This window comes from Penicillium chrysogenum (genome assembly GCF_028827035.1).
Source record: "Penicillium chrysogenum strain IBT 35668 chromosome Unknown utg000002l_segment0_segment0, whole genome shotgun sequence".
In the NCBI taxonomy this organism is placed as follows: Eukaryota; Fungi; Ascomycota; class Eurotiomycetes; order Eurotiales; family Aspergillaceae; genus Penicillium; species Penicillium chrysogenum.
The window spans coordinates 4173664-4193613 of NW_026622750.1; the positions used below are offsets into that span (position 1 = coordinate 4173664).

The 19950-nt window shown below is 48.4% G+C and overlaps 5 protein-coding genes across 5 annotated transcripts; 1 reads left to right on the forward strand and 4 right to left on the reverse strand.

The window, feature by feature from the left end:
• Positions 1-6123: 6123 nt before the first annotated feature.
• N7489_004894 (BTB/POZ domain-containing protein) lies at positions 6124-6869 on the forward strand (the record flags this gene model as incomplete). Its single annotated transcript, XM_056710646.1, has 2 exons — positions 6124-6285; positions 6342-6869. The coding sequence occupies 2 exons, from the start codon at positions 6124-6126 to the stop codon at positions 6867-6869; spliced, it is 690 nt and encodes a 229-aa protein (XP_056569067.1).
• A 1790-nt stretch (positions 6870-8659) lies between these two features.
• Positions 8660-14695, reverse strand: N7489_004895 (uncharacterized protein; the record flags this gene model as incomplete). The annotated part of the gene is made up of 6 exons (XM_056710647.1): positions 8660-8782; positions 8864-10039; positions 10156-10264; positions 10595-11724; positions 11772-12609; positions 12660-14695. 6 exons carry the CDS (start codon positions 14693-14695, stop codon positions 8660-8662), a joined length of 5412 nt encoding a protein of 1803 aa, XP_056569068.1.
• A 1174-nt stretch (positions 14696-15869) lies between these two features.
• Positions 15870-16146, reverse strand: N7489_004896 (Aminoglycoside phosphotransferase; the record flags this gene model as incomplete). Its single annotated transcript, XM_056710648.1, has 2 exons — positions 15870-15920; positions 15994-16146. The coding sequence occupies 2 exons, from the start codon at positions 16144-16146 to the stop codon at positions 15870-15872; spliced, it is 204 nt and encodes a 67-aa protein (XP_056569069.1).
• Positions 16147-17867: 1721 nt separating this feature from the next.
• On the reverse strand, positions 17868-18160 carry N7489_004897 (uncharacterized protein; the record flags this gene model as incomplete). Its single annotated transcript, XM_056710649.1, has 2 exons — positions 17868-18075; positions 18123-18160. 2 exons carry the CDS (start codon positions 18158-18160, stop codon positions 17868-17870), a joined length of 246 nt encoding a protein of 81 aa, XP_056569070.1.
• Positions 18161-18585: 425 nt separating this feature from the next.
• N7489_004898 (uncharacterized protein) lies at positions 18586-19571 on the reverse strand (the record flags this gene model as incomplete). Its single annotated transcript, XM_056710650.1, has 3 exons — positions 18586-19169; positions 19255-19423; positions 19473-19571. 3 exons carry the CDS (start codon positions 19569-19571, stop codon positions 18586-18588), a joined length of 852 nt encoding a protein of 283 aa, XP_056569071.1.
• Between the last annotated feature and the right edge of the window lie 379 nt (positions 19572-19950).

A 19950-nucleotide genomic window follows, 5' to 3' on the forward strand; every position in this document is an offset into this window, starting at 1 on the left:
TGGAGTTTCCGCTATTCATTTGGGATTTTCCTAAGGAGAGATAAGGCTTATACTGCTGGTGAATTTTCCTTGGGTTGGTGACGGGTGCCAACGGTGCACGCTGTTGGTACATTCAACGCATTCGATAACTTAGCATATAGTTATAAATTCCCCTAGTTTGTCCTCGTTCTGTGTAACAAGAGTGGAATAAAAACTGCTCCGTCTCCAGCTCTCCATCCCTCCCAACCTACGTTAAATCGCTGCTTTACACACTTCCAGATTTTCCCTACAGCGTTCGACGGCCAGCCATATAGCAGAAATGAACGGATTGAACGAGAATGGTCTGTACGAGTTTCTTTGTTGATAGTTTGCGCTAATGTTAATAGACCACGATTTGGATCTCGACCTTCACGCTATCTGGCATGAATGTTCTGGCATACCGACACCGCCTCCCTGTCTCGCTACTGATCCCAATGATCTGGGGCAGGATTTTCTCGGCAAAGACGATCCTGCAGAATACGAAACTCAAGGGTTTTCCTTCATCGAATGCCTTTTCTACCCCACCCTCGACAGTCTGTCCGGGTTCAAGTGGACAGGTCCAGATCCTCTGTCCAACTCTACTCGGGCTAGGGACATTTTCCTCCACATGTCAGCGCTCCTTTTCCCCAAAGAGGTGCAGTGGATAGAATTTCGATTTGTGCGATTTGACCGGGTATATGGTGAGACAATAGGAGAGGACCTGTTCTTTCTGCCGCGGGTTGAAACAGCCCTGGGAAATCTGTGCCGGTTTCGCAGGCAGTTGCTAGACACAATCACCTGGCATGCTGTCCGTGCAACAGGCACTAGATTCCGACTGTCCCTTTGGCCTCGTATGGAATCTCTACCGTATTCGAGTCACTCGACACATTATCCGCTGACTGCGCTGCCCCCGATGCTATCCCTGGACCCACGATTTTTTGTGCATAATATATCCAGTAATTACAGGTGACTTATCCTGACCAAGCGGGGTTATTCGCAGACACATTGCGGTGAAGATGTTGATAATGAATCAATGGGTATTTTATGCATTGTTATAAATAAATGTCGGAAAGGATATAGCTGCTTTCAATGCGGCAATTCTCCCTGCACTGCTTCGCTTGTAGTACTTCTATGTCGCCAAGACAGGAAACCCCAGAATAGGCAAATTCCTTACTCTTCTCTTGCAACGTCCGACAGCCCTGTCAGGTTGGGACTGGAGGAATAGTTCCAGTCATTGAGTAGGCTAATCAGTCGTTCACGAGATGATTCCAATGCCTGTTCGAAAAAGCGCAGTCGAGCTAGCTTCTTCTTGTGGTAAAGCTGGAGACCGTCCCTCTCTTTTCTCAAGGACGCACCAGCCTCCTTCAAGATCTGGTTGCTCTGCTCTAGCTTCTGTCCATCAATGTGCTTGGACACGCACGACTCCCATAGGCGTCGATAGAGTCCAACAAGTCGGGCTGCTGGAAAGGCAAACTTGGGATCGTCGCGTTCGAGGTCTGCTAGCACATTCAGGATGGGTTGAAAGGGCTCGGTCGCCAAGGTATGTCTTGTTACTTCTTCGTGTTGCGAACGGGAGGGCTGCGATGGTTAGCCAAAGCATTTGAAGCCGAGTCATTTTACTTACCATTGGAGGAACATTATCAGAAGTTTCCTGATTATTGTCCTTATCACTAAGGCTTGGCAATTCACCGGGCTGCTGTTCTCCTTTTTCCTGGTCTGGCAAGCTATTCGCGGCATCCATTTTGTCCGCAGGAGAAATTCAAGACCTGGGGAATACTGTTTCCATCAGGCCTTGGTGTGATCTTATAGACTATGCAAATATGGTGACTATGCACTGGGTTTTACGATCACCGAGGTTAGGTTGGTCAATCAACGCAGACAGCTTTTGAATGAATTTGTTTTTAATTTTTGTGGGTGGTTAGCAGTGAATTTGATAGAAGGGATAGTGATCAATGGGTTGATGGGGAAACTAATAAAGCCTCAATATGTTAAGGGCAAGATTGAACGCTCATTGGGGAAACATACTTCAACCGGACATCTCTTCACTTTCGTTGAAAGTCTCAGAAATCGATAAACAGAACATTGTAAATCTCATAGTAACAAATAAAAAGAAGTTCGAAAAAATAAAACGAAAAAAAGGCTTGACTAATGTCTCTTCAAAGTCACAAGTTCGAAATTGAGTGTTCACAATGAGTGGCCAAGCTTCAACGGTTGGCGGGTCGAGCACCCGCACATCCTACCGTGACCTTTTCTGCAGTCTAGATGGACAGACCCACACAGCTCAACACAACCAACACAACACTAAAGCGAGGCCAGGCGAAAAAGACCACGATTGCTAGTGATGAAATTGTAGGTGCTTGTCGGTGATTCAACGTTGAGTCGCTCACAGATGAGGTGATCAGGACAAGAAATACGGGCGTGTCATTGCGGATTGAATATCTCCCACGAAGCCTCAATTTAAGAGGGCCGTGAAGGTTTCAACAGTCAGCCAACGTTTCTTGACCGACTCAGCATCCCTTTTCTCAACACCACTCTTACTAGTCTCTCTCGCTGAGCATCTAAAGGCAAAAGCAGCTGTCGCTGGAAATAATTGCGGTGAAAAGGAGACACGGGTTTCAACAGGCCTCAATTAGGAGGTGTCTCTCAACTCTTCCTACCAAGCAGAGCACTTGCGAAACAGGATGAGCCGAGAAAACTATAAATACGTCTTCTACCCGCGGGCAACTTGCTCTACAATTTATTCACATTTGACCACCCAGAGTCAAGCAGGCCTTGTCTGAGGCACTTGATAAGTTCTTTCCCTTTGACCCAGTACTGAAATTCGTACTGTACTAACATTTGTACAGTAGAATACAACATGGACCAGCAAGCCATACGGTGCCTGTGGAAGATATTGTTCTCAGCAAATCCACTTTACAACCAGCCAATCAAAGAGACAAGACTTGGGCTGGCTGGTCCAAACGTCTATGCGAAGATGTCTGATGTCTCTCCGCCCCAACCGACTGAGCTGATCTAGTGTACAGCCCTGCGTGTATTCCCAAGGCAAGAGCGCGAATATCCACGCCGCAGGTATGTGAATCTTAGCCTGACCTGCCTAAAGGTCTACTAATCCTGAAGAGGAGATCTAGCACCGAGGACAATCGACCACAATGCACAAGCGCAAGGACCGCAGCTCTTGTCGTCTCTTCATCCCTAGTCTTTGCCAACAGAACATGTAAGTCATGGAGTAACTTACCGATCTACAAGCTAATGATGACAGTGAACCATTGACATCGCACCAGAGTGGCCCCGAGGATAAAGCACCCCATTAGTGCTATATAAAGCCATAGCCTATACACCAGACCTTGTCCCGTCGCTTCATACCACACAGCATACCCTAGGTAAAGTATATAACTCCAAGGAGCGGGCCAATAACAGGGTGCGAACATCCGATTGCGAAATTCGCCGCATAGAAGCTTGAAACATCCATTCTTCCCGTTGAGGTAAGTGATTTATCGCGCCTTCTGCTGCACTATATCCAGTTATTTGTGCAATACTTTGCGCTCCACAACACGAACACCATTGCTGATATTCATGCCATTGTAGATAGGAGCAGCCCATCGCCACCCGTGAAACATACTTGTGAGGAGTCCTTTTATCCCGGGTCGGAGATAAGACCTAGGTCACTACGACGCGTGCTCTATCGCGTCTTCCGCCTTCGACCTCACCGCCTTCCACACCATGATGGTGGGGTGGGGTGTTCGCCGTCCGTATCGCGAGGACTTATCTCATTACGACTGTACAATTTCTTGTCACAGGTGGGTTCGTCACGCGCCTTTGGGGCTCAGAAGTTGCCCGGTGCATCCAGCGCGGCTTCTTCGAAGTGACAGCCGGAGAGTGCGACGAACTGGATACAACATCATATCAACATGGCGTGGGTGGAGACTGCATTGCTGAAGACAATTGTAAGTGATCTCGTCGGTAAGATACGACCACGAAGCTAATTGATCGTCTCGTCCCAAGCAAAAATTCTGCGATCTTTATGAACTAGTAAGTCATAACCACTCGTCCTGGTGGTTCAAGCCTTGCTGACTCGGATCGTACAATAGGGGGTACCGTCATGTTCCCGTGACTCGAGTCGAAGCGCGCAAGTGCATTGTCTGCTCGGGCTCCCCGATACCGATGCGATCCCATGCTCTACCATCCCGACATGACCATTGGTGGCATCGATGATGAGCCAATGTAAAGTTCTGATCGCCTTTACCTTCGCCCTTCTCTCTCGGTCGACTCTGTACCTCAGGTCATGTGCTGATGCGTCTACGCCATACATACCCCAAATTCCAATGGCTTATACCACCGTGTATTATATTCGAACACCATGAATGAATAGCCCCCGTGAATTGGACTAGTGGCGTCCAATGGGTGACCCCACGTTGTTCTCGGATGGCATCTGGCGTATTTTAAAGCCGAATATTTCCCACAGGCGCCGGGAAATAGCGATGTTTCGTCTTGCTTAATGGCAGAGGAGCCCTACCTTCGCCGTTGGCCATGTTGTTAGTCCAAGTCCGCGTGCAAGGAGAAGGCGAGGCAAAACTCCCTTCGTTTCTGACCTACAGGCTAATTTCGGTACCAGCTACGAACCGAGAAGACAAGGCCGTTTATACCGAGACACAGCTGAGCCAACTAAAGAGCCAAAAATACCGTCCGATACTGTCCCACCTCGTACTCCGTATTGCTCAGGCGTTCGACATATACGAACGAGCGGAAATGAACCAAGCGGAAATATACGGAGCTGCATCAAGTCGGAGTCAGAAATGTCTCCTTGGAACAGGTGCTTGGTGTATTTGGATCCCAAGCACACATTTCTCTATCAAAGCCCAGCAACTATCCAGAAAGTCGTATACGCTTTGGATGTCACTGAAACTGCAGGTCACCAAGTTGGCCGCGTGTCTCTGTCTATTGATGTCGTTTTCTAACCTATTGCGCGCAAGCAGCTCCTGCCAGGGACTCGTCAGTCTCCTTACACCCATGCATCGATTATCCTTTCAGCATCAAGTATACTTTTGTCAAACTCACCGCAGCTTGGACGACATTTGGGATATCATTGTTCAAGCAGATACCTTCTAAAGATGAGTTTTATTATGTAACAACACTACCCAGAGCATCCTGCTGCGTTCTCTCGGCGGCAGAGCAAGCTTGACCGCATGAACCCGGGTACTACGCCCCAGAAAGCAACGACCGGCGGTTCGGACGCAGTACTGGATACTGATACATGGCGTTATGAATTGTAGTTACCAACGGGGGGATTACTTACAACGTTACGGTGACTCCCGAATGTAGGAGCCGATCGGATATTCTTGGTTGGTTTCTCCCTCTGCGACTCCGACGGGTAGTGTGGCCGGTGAAAGTGGTGGTCGTGTATCCGAGGAGAGCCAGGAAACTGTTCATCCCAGCATCAAGGATACCATGTTCTACATTTAAGTAAGATATCTCCAACCATTGGGTGGGTGGTTGGCATATCTTGGCTTTTTTGAGAACTTGGTATTTCTCGGGCGCTTGGGATGTCTGATTCCTACTTTGTTGCAACTGGGTGCGCCCTGCTTGGTCTGCGATTGGGTATGGGTCTGATTCTTCTTGACGTTTTCGGTTTTCCTTTTTCCTTGATCTTGCGGCCTTGGATGCCGCTATTCTTGCGACCGCTTTGTTGCCACCCACTGGAAGGGCCAGGGCCGAGGTTTTGGATCTGGTGTTCTGAACCTCGAACTTCAAAGTATTCTTAACTTCACGAGTAGGCCCTCGACCACAGGATAGCGGGGAGCTTGTGGCTCTCCGGAAGGCTGATTGGACACGGGTATTTGGCGGTTTTGGAACTGCGACCCCTCGAGCCTTCCAGCTTCCTCTGTTATGTGCATCGAAAGGCCAGAGCGAGCGGAACAGTAAGGCAAAGCGGAACGGCCCCTAAAGGAAGCACACCTAGCATCATCTGGCCACGACACGCCGGAATTTCCACTTACGTTACACTGGTGTCGTGGTGTTGACGTCATATACCTTCGAGGAATACGAATAGCTGGGCAATTATAAAGCCATCGGATGATCGATACCCTGTACGTTGTCTTACTCATCTTATTTTATTTACTTTCATTTAATATGGGGTTTCCAGATCTTCAACCGCTCTTGCAAAGCCTCCTGGAATCAGGTAGGTACTCCGACCTAACGATATCATGCGAAGGCCGTAAGTTCGCAGTACACCGCGCCATAGTCTGTTGCCAGTCATCATTTTTCGATGCTGCAGTCAAAGGAGGATTCAAGGTAAATTAGTGTCCGTCTAAGCCAAGGCTGGTGGCCATGACTAACACTGTCGCAAGGAGGCTGCTTCATCGCAAATCGACCTACCTGATGATGAGTTAGCAACCATTCAACGAGTTGTTACTTTCCTTTATATTCGAGATTATGATGACACGGGCATTCCAGACATTGAGGACAAAAAGTCTGTTTCAGTCGAAGATGAAGATTCCCACGCAGTTTTGTGGAACAACCTCGGAGTTTTTATGGCAGCCGACAAATTTGACATTGCGCCACTAAAACAGCTTGCAAGAAATCGTCTCATCAACTGGATTGACGAAAATGCCCAGAGACTTCCATTTGTTGTGCCAGAGATCTGGGTAACTCTTCCACCTATCGAGACTGAGCTTCGGGATGCCATAATCAAGGCAATTTCATGCCACGCCCAAGAATTCCTGAACAATGATGAGAGTATCGCAATTCTGACGGATTTACCGGCAATTGCTATTGCGGTTCTTAAAAAAAAGTTGATGAGAATGTTCTTCTCGAACTTCAACTGCAGAGGATGCGAGTGCAAGGGAGGAGGTGTTGATACTGATACCGCGATATAGTGCGTACTACAGTGTTAAATTCGTTTGTTTCCATACAGAGTACGATGATATCATACTCCGCCTCATTCCTTAATACGTAAACTGAAGTATCGTGGTTACATTCTGGTTAGTCTAGCTCTGCACTTTGTCCTCATGGCCAGGAAACCCAACTACTTCTACAAACTTTAGATAGCATGCTTTTATTCCAAATTAACACTTCTCCATTTTGCGAAATATTCATCCTGCCAGAACAAATTGAACGATAACCTTGTAGATTCAATATCTGCTGTTTTTATGTACATCGAAAGAACCTTTCGATGTTTGCAGGCATGTTTATTGCCTATAATCACCCCTGATTTGTGTGAATCTATCTCATCTTCTAATTAAAATATCTGAATGATGAAAATGGCCATCTTGATGAATATAAGTCCACACTAGTAAAGCAATAGTATGAGTCAAGTTCAAGGAAGCTCGAAGCTAGCTAAATCCAAAGTTCAATACAATACACGAGCTTGCCCACCTGGTGTTGGATGTTGTTAGGAAACAGGATTACTGACAAGGTATGTTTGGAGAAGTCTAATACCTCGAGATTTGGTCAATCGACTCCCCGGATCAATGCGCTGTGATTCCTCGAAATATCAAAGATATTGTTCAATATGACAGCTATAGGAAGCTACCCGCACATGACATACGGTGAGGGAAGCCGACCGAGCTCTTAGATCTTTCTATTAGTTGGGTCCAACAAGATTTGGTTCAAGTAGCCATGTTGGGAAACGTTGGGTAGTCAAGCGTCTTAAGTAACCATTCATCTTATTGCGCATGACCCCGATACCGTTGAGGCCATTTAGTAACTACCGTTGATCATTCGGGTAGGGGGCGATCCTAGTGCCAGCATGATTTTAAAGGCCAAGGTATAAGTGAAATGTGCGACAACATAAATATTACGGCAACCCCCTTTGTGAGCCCTGCTTTCTGCTCAAATACATGAGCCCTGTCCTCAGAAAGACCGCCAAAAACGATCTATTCTTGGGAATTAGCCAGTTTTGCCAGTGCGTACGGTAAGAAGCCCCCACCACGCAAACCCGGAGAACCACAAGTTCCCCACTATCGTGTGGCCGAGGGTCTACTTGGGGTTAAAGGATACTTTCAAGTTCGCGGTTTAGAACAAGCTCATTCAAAACCACTGTCCTGGTCTTCCAGTAGTCTTGCTACCTGAGGCTTCACGAATTCTCATCTTCTATAATTCCCATCCTTGTTCAGTTCCACGTGCGTAATTATTTATACACACGGTTATGGAGCCAGACCCATAAAACGATAGTCTTGCTGTTATCCGAGTGTGGCTGAGAATGTTTTCCAAAAGGCTGGGACAGACTATGAATCAATTGATCGATCGATTGGCATGTGGTTTCATAGATCCCAGTCTACTTCCAGAAACGCAGCATCTATTCCCAGTAACGCAGCATCTATTTGTGAGGGTCTCACGTATCCGTAGATGAGGACAGCGTATTCAGATGAGTAGTCAATATTAACGAAAGCTATAGTCGACTCTAGATACAAGACGTAGCGCGAGGAAGCAACAGGAACAGGCTTCCTCGCGTTCAGGGGAACCCATATGCGCCATGTGGGTCCCGCAGATCATTTCTCCAAACATCCTGTATACTTCATGTATATCCCTGACAGCTAGGATAAGGTACAGACGCTTGATAAACTGTCTAAAAACATTTGAGTTTAGATTCGTGTGCAGTACCATCAGGGAAAGAAAAGAAAACATGTATTTTCCTACCATAATCGAAACACAATATGGTTCCCATCTACTCCATTTCCCGCGCTCGAGATACACCCGCAACGGCCGTGTGGTTTTGACCTCCAATAGGTGCTCCGCACTCTGGGCATCTAGCTTGCTCCATCGGCATACCACACTCTCCAATAGCAAACTAGAAAATATTGTTAGCTAAGTTGTCCCATTAAGGTAACTTGGGACAGTGGACAGATCGAGACTAGGGAAATTTACTCACCGGATGTCCGTTCACGCAATTGTACCAGTGCCCAGAGTGAGTCGCTATTCCTCTTCGCCCACTGACCATGGCCGTCTTGATTGATTCCAATTCTTCTAAAGTCACTGTCTCATATCGCGGCCCTTCGTAGAGACGGGTCATTTCCTGGACCTGTTCTTGGAGCTCGGGGCAGTTCCCCAGTCCGTCGCATAGTTTTAACGCAGTGGTGAGGAGATCGCGGATGGTTTCAGTGCGATTTTCGGGCTTTCCAGAATTGGCGCCAGCTTCTTTGGGATTCAGATCCGATGTTGCTTTTGCTGGATGAGTGCGGCGATACCACGCGTCCAGCTGGGCGATTTTCGCAAATGAGATGGTTGCCGTGATGACGATGCGGTAGAGACTTCGTTCATGCGCCTGAGTTATCAAGTCTCGGTAATTTTCCAACACCCGAGTCAACATTGGTGATACTTTGGTAACACCTGGCCGTGCTTCTGGAGGATCTTTTCTTGACTCCGCAACTTTAAACAAATGGCTAATTGCAATTTCTTGGGATTTCATCTGAATTAGCCTTGCGCCGAGAGTAATTTGACTATCAGGTTCCTGGATTGCTAGATTCGTTGCCTCCATTCTGGCTGATAAGGAGGCAATTTCGTCCTGTTCCAGTTTCTGGCTGGTGGTAATCGCATCCATGAGCCGTTTCATCGGTTGGTTCTCGACCTGCATGGTTTTGCTAAGTTTCAAGGCCTCTATATCAAGTGCTTTGAGCTTTGCAGCGGCGTTCCCAGGGAGCAGAAACGCCCCCTTGGAGTTGAGCTTGTGTTCAATATCATTCAGACGCGATTCAAGGTTTGCGAGGTCTATGCGACCTTTGGCAAGGAACCGCTTGTAAGTCTCGTCCATGACAGCACGATTGACAACACGATTGTAACGTTTCGTCACAAATTGGCGAATGGGCTGTTTACAGTCAGGGCACGAGGGTATGGCTGTGGCGAGAGAAGAAGAGAGATCGCGGAGGTCTTCGAACTTTCCATCTTTATCCCTTGTGTATACTTGATCCAGGCCAACCAATCCATCAACCGACTCACTTGTAAAGAAATGACCGCATCCAAGCACGATAATCGGAGTTTCATCGAGGTTGATTTCGGAATAGTCTTTCATTTCGATGAAGTCAACACGAGCATCACTCTTGTCGCCGCACTTTTGACACAGATTGTTTGGACAATCTTCCCCACAGAGGCTTGGACACTGGTGGCCGCATTCAAGATTTTTAGTGCATCGCTTATCGCAGGGAAGTCGATTGCATGGTGCCGCACAAGGCATTGAGCAGGAGCCTTGATGGGCGCAGGACCAGGTGCATTTCTCGATGCATGGTGCACATGCCTTTTCGCAAGTTGAGTCGCATGCTGAATGCGAGCATCGGACCTATGGCATGGTTAGTGTTTCTGTATAATGATGAGATAATGGGTGATTGTGAGTCTTACTTCGCACTTTGCCTCGCAGGAACCGCAGCTTTCCCCATCGTGGCATTCCTTGGGACACCTATGGTTGCAAACACCATGTGGACGGTCACATATTTTTGTGCACTTCGGATGCTTGGTTATTCTTCTTCCGTCAACAACTTCCTGGAGACAATTTCCACAGCAATCACTGCAGTTGTGGCCACAGCTGAGGATATCGGTGCATGGCTCAGGGCAACGGAAGATCGGGGACGTGACATCCTTAAAACAGCCAACCTTGATTTTATGGCCACACTTAGGAACAGTCTTTTCAACCTCAACATCGCACTTGATGAGCTCCAGGTTCAACATCTGATGGCAATAGAGGACCTTCTTGATATGACCACAAGGAAGCTCAACGTCTTGAATCTTCGTCAAGCAAAGGCCACAATCTTCACCACAAAGCTTAGGGCATTCATGGTGACAGGTTGATCGGATACGTGGGCAAGGCTTTCCGCACGCAAAGCCGTCGTGCATGACCGTCGAATGGCACTTGGCCTGGCATTGATGGCCACATGGCTCAAGTCGTCGGTCGCACGGGAGACTGCACCCACCCTCTGGACTCTTCCTTTCAAAGTCGTGAGGCTCAGAGCATAGAATAGGCGTATCTGGATGGCGAGGACAGCACAGAGCCAACTCCGTACCAACTGCATTCGCACGGGAGAGCTGAGAGTGGACATCGGCCCACATTTCCACATTGAGATATGTTTCGGCATTTCCGATGAGGTACATGCCATGTTGAGCCCGGCTGAGGAGCACGTTAATGCGGTTCTCGGTGCGCAGAAAGCCAACCTTGCGCTTTTTGTTGCTGCGAACTAGGGAGACCACTATCACTTTTGCCTCCTCGCCTTGGAAATTGTCGACTGTGGCAAGGCGGAGCGTCTGAAGCAATGTCTTTTTCTCAAGTGCCTTGCGACTATTTGACTCTGGATCCTCATCTTCCACTTTCTCAAACCCATCTGCAGCCAAGGTTTCTAGGTCTCGCTCGCTGAGGCAAATCTCGAAATCGTTGCTAAGCGATGTCCTGAGCTTCCGCAACTGCCCGGTATATGGGGTTAAGAGGGCAATATCCGTGCTCTTGTACTCTCCTTGCCGAACAAGATGCCGAACAAGAGCAGTAGCCATATCGACCTCCCACTGGTTGCTATGAGACTTGACACGGCTGCCGTCATCTCTCGAGTCTTCCTCGCATTGATGGTCCAGCCAGAAGAGGTTGTCCCTCATTCCAACAACATTGGGTAAAGCTGTGGTGCTTTCATGGTCCTCGAGTTTGGGATAGACCCTCCTGATAAGTTGCGAGATTTCGGGTCTCATTCTTCGCTGTACATTAAGCTGTGCAATAGGGGCAGGCTTGAGACCTGGCTCGCCGAGAGCGCGCCTCTCAAACTGGCTTCTGTCTAGCTGCCATGCCATTCCTGTGGATGATTCAAGACTGAGTGAAAATTTTGAATCTGGGGTCGCAGCTGTCGATGATCTCCAATCTGAATGAAGTGCTCAACACCTGGCATGAGGGCTGAGATGACGTGGGCTTCCATCACTTCTGCTGCTTCCTCGCATATAATGACCTTTGATCCTAAGCGGCGCAATGTCTTGATGTGGCGTGCAAGGGATGTTGTCGTGATTCCGATCACATCTGCTTGAATCAGGGCTCGGCGATTGACCTCATCATGGACTGCATTGATGTCGTTGCGAAGGCTCGTGGCGTGATCAATGGCCTCAAAAATCCGGGCAATTTCGCTTTCCCGCCACTGTTTGAACCACTCCATTGCAAGAATCTGGCGTTCCGGCTTTGTGAGAGTATGAATATCTTCCTGGGCAGCACGTGTCAAGCGTTCCAAGCGCACAACATCAACTTCATCCTCGTTCTGACCTCTCTGGATTCTCATCGATTTGACCCCAAGCCAATGAAGCAATTTGTCATCCGTGACAGTTGTGAACCCTTCCAGATCCGGTCGGTCAAGCTGCTCATGTATAGCAGGCCATTTTCTGCGCACGAAGTTCCCCATAGCGGCCCAAGATAGGCCCTTTTGAGACTGGTGTAGAGGTTTCATTGCATATCCAGCATCTTCCATGTGGGCTTCGAGTTCCCCGTAGGACTTGCCGAGGGTCTGCGACTCTACCTTCGTCTTCCCAAAGTCTTTACTGACAACGCGAAGGTTCTTGCCTTCAAGCTCGGGGGCCTGACTGCGGCCACCAATGCGTATCACTTTCTGGATGCCTACATCAAGAAGGTGCTTTAAGAATTGGTCCAAGGCATGGTTGGTATAACACCTATGGTTCCCGTAAGTAAGAATACCGGAAGGCATGAACTCACTACTCACATCACAATGATCGGTTTAAGGTTTGCATTTTTCTTAATTTCAAGCAGAGCTTGGACAACCTTAACACCTAAATAGGTCTTTCCGGTGCCTGGTGGGCCTTGAATTAGGGCATACTCTCGTGTGAGAGCTGCGATAAGTCCATGACACTGGCCATAATCTAGACCAGTCTGAGTTTGCAGTTTCAAGGTGTCAACGGACTCAGGGGTACTCGGATCCAATGCAACGTTGTCAGCGGTAGGGGTTGCGATCGAAGTCAGGGGAAAGATAAACCCTGGTTTACGCGCATATGCCGGTGGGGGGATATTGTGTCGATCTTCATCACTCTTGTAGTCTGGCAAGACCCACTTTCGGAATGCCAAATCCCCTTCGCGTTGGATTTGTTGCAGGTTTTCCAGGATAGGGACGAACGTGGCAGGGATCAAGCCATGGAATTCAACCAGAATGCCAGTGAGTCTCTCACTGTAAAGCTGGCCCAGGAACATCAGTTCATGTTGTAAACAAGCCGCAAGTTTGACCGTAATACTAGGTGAATGTCTGTCAGACACAAGACTGCTCTTGTTCTGGTGCGTTTGGTTTTTGGAAGCATTCTTCACGGTCACTTCGAGGAAGATAAGCTTTCTATGAGTTCCTTGGGACGTCAAAAAGCAGATGAGGCTTCCCTCATCAAGTCGACTAGAGTCTTCCCACCATTTGGATTGCTCTTTGGGGGTCCTTTTGCGGAGCTGTGGTGGAATAGAAAAGGATACAGTTGCTTCGAGCTCATTCCTATCATTGATAAATATGTGCTGAACTTGTGCCCCCGGGTAGAGATGTGCCGCGCTGTCCTTGCCTGATAGATAAGGACTTCGTGTTAAATCAGTCTGCTGCTGCAGACCCCTAAGAACATCTTTCGCTGAGCCAAAGATATCGTGGCGTAGCAGTCGGAACGTTGAATCAATATATCTTTGCAAAGGGTCGGCGAGAAAGTGCGGTTGTAGGAAATTGGTAGAGGGTAGATATTCTGGATTGATGTTGACAATCTCTCCAAGAGTAGGAAGAATCAGGATTTCGGATATATCTGCGAGGTCGTTGTCGTGTCTCCCGCCAGGTGTTTGCACATCCATTGGAAAAGACGACAGGACTGGCCTAGTCCTCTGGGGATCTCCCTCATGCACCCTGGGTGTAACAAGGTTGCGGCTTGCGCTAGTTACCAGGCTCTGCATGACTTCTATTCTGCTCTGAAGTCCGTCGAGGTCGGCTTTCGAGCATTCTTCCGTTATTTTAGAGGCCAGTTCGCGGGCTAGGTTGAGCAGTAAGGGGAGTTCATCGTGAAATCGAGCGCGTCGGACCCTTGACAAGAGCTGGTAAAGGGCATTTAACAGCAATTTCACCGTGTCTAGTGAAATAACCGAGGCAGATTCGCTGGTTTCTTCACCTCTGCCCATGAGGCTCTGGCAGACATCACTCAGATATCTGATCGCTCGATCTCCATTCGTGCCACCGAAGGATGTGTACAGAGTGCCAACATATGACTCGATAGAAAGACAGTCCAAGAGAGAATGATGGGTAATGACTTCGAGGAACGGCTCATCATAAGCTGGAATAATTCCCTCAGAATTGTGCGCCTCCGCAGTTGCCAGGATAAAATCATATCCATGAAGCTCGTCATTCACAAGATCTTTGGCGAGGAACTGATGATTCTCTCTACTGTCGCTTTCCAGAATTTCGAGAGCCCCGTTCCAGAATTGAAGGAGCTCCTCTTGTTTCATCAGAGAATACACAGATCTTGATATCCCGTTTCTCAGGAACCTCTTCCAGTCGAAGTATTGATTCCGAGCGTCCAGATCATGGGTTGTGGGATGGTATGCAGCCGGGTTTGACCTGAAGTCGGAAGCCTTATTCACATCGTGCGAGAATCTGCACCTCTCACCGTAGTGGCACGTGCCACGTTGAAAGTGCACACAGAATGTTTCCGACTGATTGCGCTTTCTGAAGCAGTTGGGTCCTCCTCGGTTGCTCGTATTGCCCCGAGATCGCCAATTTCCGCGGTGAGTCATCGTGAAAGTAGACAGCTGTAGAATTTGTAGCTCTCGTGATCCTTAAAGCAGTAAAAGTATTTCTAACGCGGAAGGTTGTACGGATGGATGGGTGGATGTGATTGTCCGGAGAAGGGAAAGATAATTTTGGATACGCCAGGCAGGTATCCTCTTTGATAAGAGGGACGTAAGTAAGACTGCCTTGTGCTTTTGTAAATCTGACATCTTCTAACGTCTTGCAGGACAACTCATACCTGCATAACCCCTCTTTTCAACATCTCCTTAGGTGAGGGGGGGAGAGGGAGGATCCAATATTTGCCTTTTATCTCCGCTCGCTTTTTTGGTTCAAATGTGAAGGAGGGTTGGATGGACATAGATAAATTCGGTCCTCCTTCCAATCCTCAAAGTACAGTCACCGTAGCAAGACGAGTATTTTAATTGCATCACTCGGTCCTTCCGTCCTCCAATAAAAGCCGTTTGCTTCGAAGGATAACTTGCGTTATGATCTCGCTGTGAGGATGGTGCATAACGAAGCTAGTAGTCAGCGAAAACTTTCCCCAAATAGAGAGAATAGGCTTACCTATCTCGTTGTCAGTCTGTCTGCGTAACACGCTACTGTATACTCTAGGCTTTGGGGGGTTGGACATCATGCAGTCATTATCCAACGGACCTTATCGACAAGTAAAGACGTACCTGCTCTATCCCTTGCCAGGAAAAGGCTTGCTTGCTTAATGCTGATGGTCCCTGATTGAGCCATCAGGTCTCAATACACATCGGCCATTACGGGGATGATTGGCTCTTAAATGTTGCATAAGATGCCTAGTGGAGGCGGGCGACGTCTTACTATCCAGAACCGCGAACTCCAAACCGCGAACTCCAAACCGCGAACTCCAAACCGCGAACTCCAAACCGCGAACTCCAAACCGCGAACTCCAAACCGCGAACTCCAAACCGCGAACTCCAAACCGTGAAACTTCAAATCGCGGACACTCCCACCCTTGCTTAACTCTCTAGGTTAGCCGGCGATCCAATCCTGCAGTTGGCAGCGCTATGGACGTTTAGCTAGCGACTCTCCCACGAACCCCACTTTCAGGCCATTTTTGGAACGAGTCAGCGGGGTCGCCTTCCATTCCGGCTCGCCTGATCTCCAGGGTAAAGGGCAAGACCGCGGGGCCACCAATGACGCAGTGACGCCTCAACGGTCCAGACTCCGCATCCAGCCGATGATTGGTTTACATGAAGATGACTAGACGTGCTGTTGTGACGTAACTAACCGTAATGGGCTGAGCTTACCATACCAATACCACGCCCTATCTCACCCCCAGACCTGTCCGAGTTCGATGCGTTGTGAGAAGGGTTACCAGAGCCTCATCTGTGAGGGAATTAAGATCCTTTCCATCCAGTGGCAAGAATCCATCATCCTCACGACTTTGTGGCTTGACGTGGGGATGTCGGTAGGTGGTATTCAACATATTACGAGTAAAGATACAAGGTGGTCTTGTCCCAGGGCGGGCTCTGTCAGAAGAAAGCAAGCCTGCTTGGGGCGCTTCTCCAAGGTGGAGCGAGGAGTAGCCAGGAACCAATCACACATTGGCTCCTCTGATCCGTTGTTACTCCCCCACTTTCTTTTTTAAACGGTACTTCGTGCGTTTTTTCCCAGCTCGCTGCCAATCGCTCCTTGAAGTAATTGTATCCATTTTATGGTGTCCCTCCACCATGCCGTTGTTTATCACAGTACGACTAAGAGAATTACCAGTTACAGTAACCACATTGCCGCTGTGCTCATGGGAATTGGAGGTACACTGGCCTTGGGAATGGTGTTGGTTGTTATTTATGATTTTCGACTGAGCTGGACCAATGTCAAGCTGCTGCGCGCAGAGCGGGATCATCTGGAGTGTCTGCGGCGATCGGGGCCTACACAACACAAGAGATTTTCACGCATAAGAATAACATATATGAATGACAAAACATATGCTGAACTGGGGCTTCGATCCTCTCGGGTCATCGGAATTTACTTGGAAGGGATCCTAGGCGCTCATGAGATACCCCTCTTAGGACATGCGTAGACTTATGTGGCCTGAAATAAGAGCGTACTACAGATGAGACGTATGGCACCCCGAGAGAAATCTAATAGGAGTTGTACTGGGATGAGAGACTGCTTTTGTCACTATGATAGAGCTATGTAGAGTATCCTGAAAGTGGTAACATAAAAGGACGCTGACAACAGACTATTTTCAGATAGCTCATTTCAAGAGTGAGGGTTACTTGGAAGGCCGAGAATAAGAGACCTCTCAAAAGCGGTCTCTACTCATGGGAGAATCCTCTTGAGAGGAAATCAGTCACAGTACGTCCCACCGAAGAGCCCCGGCGACATAGAAAGGAAAACGTCATATGAGCTGCTTCTTGGTACTATTTCTCTCCTAGTCCAATCGTTCTAGGCTTAATCCAGTCTTGGGATAGTCTAGAGCGACCGGGAAATGCGCACGACGGTTCTCAGCCAGAGACCACGCTGTGCCAGTGAGGGCTGGTGTCATTGGCTTATCAGCTGAAGAGTGGGTCCCCCGCAGTGGCCTTCAATTCGGTGGTAGGCGATGAATAATGCACTTGAGATCTAGATCAAAATACCTGTGACCCATATGATGCAAAGAGGAATCGCGGTTGCCCAGAGTCTTCCAGAGTCGCGATTCTGAACCGCCAACAGGGTGTCCGACCAATGGACACACAGTAATTACCTCGGACCGCTAAATCCAATCGGTGGTTCCGTACCCTAACAAAGCTCCTTTCCCGTGTGCTTCTCGTTGCTATATACAAGTTTCAACTCCACTCTTGGCGGTGCATTGAGGTATATTCCCAGAAAATATTCTTTCCGTGAAGACCATCGGGTTCTTCCAGCAATTTTCATTTGCCTTTCTCTAGCATAACACTCCTCGTCCTTGAACGGCCGATTTGCCCAGAGCTCCCCATTCCTCCTGGGATACTACAGTGAGTGACAGGATCTACTACACGAACGCGGTAAGGCAGGACTAATTGATTCATCTTCTATTTGCAGATAACTGAAAGGAGTTCGACCAAGCAAAATCAAACGCATAAATAGCGCAGGCCCAATCCTGGTTGAACTCCAACTCTCCAAGCCAAAATCAGACTTGATATTCATCTGAACAAAACGGCGCAATCTTCGACCTGTCCATCCATGTTAATCTACGATCTCTGTCGTTGAATTGTGAATTCCGATCATTGTTCGAACATCATCGGGGGAGGGACGCGCTGGCAGCTGATTATGGGTCAGAAAATAGCTGACAGCATGTTCTAAGTTGCTACAGAGACTGATAACATCAGGCCGAGTTACGGAAACATGGAACATCAAAGCCTTCACCTGCATCTCGGTGAACTGGCCATTTTCTCTGTATGATATTAGCCAGGGAATTTCGAACTTTATAGAAGCACGTACATTATCCTTCCACAGTCTTGGCCAACAAGCAACGTCATACTTAGATTTTGTCACACCGACCATTTTTTACCAACTTGCTTGTATCGAAAGATAGCATCGCGAACATGTGACTTTCTGGGAACAGGAAGGCGTCGGTCTCCAGGATTTGTAATGGCTGCCTCGATGCAGTTAAGAACATGGGTAGTGAACTTTCTCGGTCCGAGATTGAGACGCCTATTCTTTTCCTCATTACAGATGGTCTCATAGAGCATGCTGACTTGGACTTTTGCGAGTCGAATCCTCATATAGTTTTCTGCGTTTGGGTTGCCCTTCTCCTTGATACGTTGGCAGATTCCGGCGATCCTGTGTCTCGCAGAAGAGCCTGGTGAGACGCCAAAGCCCACGAAACTCCACAATCGTTCAGTTTGCCAGTGATTTACTTGACTTTCCAAGTGGGCCAAGTCCTGGGGGAAAAGACGGTCACCTAGTTCCATGGCTCGTTGAAGTTGTTTGGACTCAAATCCGGAAACATTAGTATCATGTTTTGAGCATGGTGCATGGGTATGACTCCAGGGGCCTGGACATGTTGCAAGGCTTCAAGCGAAAGAGAAGGATTAGCGTACTGATTTTCCTCGGTCGGATTGTCAACCATATGTGGACTTAAAGATTGCTCAGCAGTTTGGGAGATAAAGACCGCTGACTCTGCCAGTGGTGGTCCCATGCCAATGCCATCCACATTTTCGGACGTATTATGTAGGGTGGAGCCCTCTAAGCCAGATGTCGGTGGCAGTGTATAATCGAATGAGGACTGGGTTGGGTACAAATGTGCGGGTATTGGCACATCTAACAACTGGGAGGGATCGAGATCCGCCGGAGTGGAGAAATCAGAGCCCAAGGTATTGGTTCCTACAACTGGACTGGGAACGGACTGGGGGGTTGGATACGAGTATGTTTCCAGAGGCTGTGGTTTTGGCGGATTAATCTCCGAGTTCGAAGGTACGGGCGAGATACCGAGATCGTGGGTGAACTCACTGAACTCAATCCAGGAAGTGGGTTCGGTCGAGGGATCTATAGAGATCAAGTCAGTACATGCGGTGTTGACTAAATTGCGTAGCAAATCAAAGCAGAGGTTGAAATGGAACAGGCTATGCACCGTCATTTTCTCTAACCTGCGAGTCTAATAAGACTTGATTTCCGGGCATGTCGAGACAAGGCATGGTTGGCATCAACGATGGTATACCCGCTTTGGCGGCCACATCCTGCCTCTCGGCCTCTGGAAGAGATTGAAGGACTAAGAGGTTATATCGAACCAAAGCAGCGAACTGACAATAATCAGCAATCTATTAATGATATCCGAGCTCTGGTACTTACTCCTTCGGACCTTGCAAATTGCTGATAGCCCGATAAATTCTCATTTGAGGATGAGTCGTTGGGATCTGTCAATATCGAACAATATGGCTCAGATGTCATTGCTGCATGAAGCCTTCCTCCTGGGACATGTTGTAATTCCCTTATTAGCGCAGACCAAACAATAAAGAGGCAAGGAAAAACGAGTGTGGGGAGGGGAGGCAAGTGTACAAAAAGGATGGGACGCCCAGGTGCGCAGCACCTGAGCAGGGAAAGATAAAGCTGGGGGCGAACGTCGGGGACAAAGGAGACGGAAGAGGGCACTGGGGGGAGCGACCAATTTAAGGCCAAGGTGGGGACAAGGCGCGCGCGCCTGAAGGAAGGGAGGGGGAAATTCTAAATAGAAGGTTCTAGTCTCCAAGCAGCGACCGCGAGAGGCTGGTGGTCGCAGAGTCGGCGGTTTTGAATCGCGAAGTTGGACATCCAATAGGCTTTCCCCACG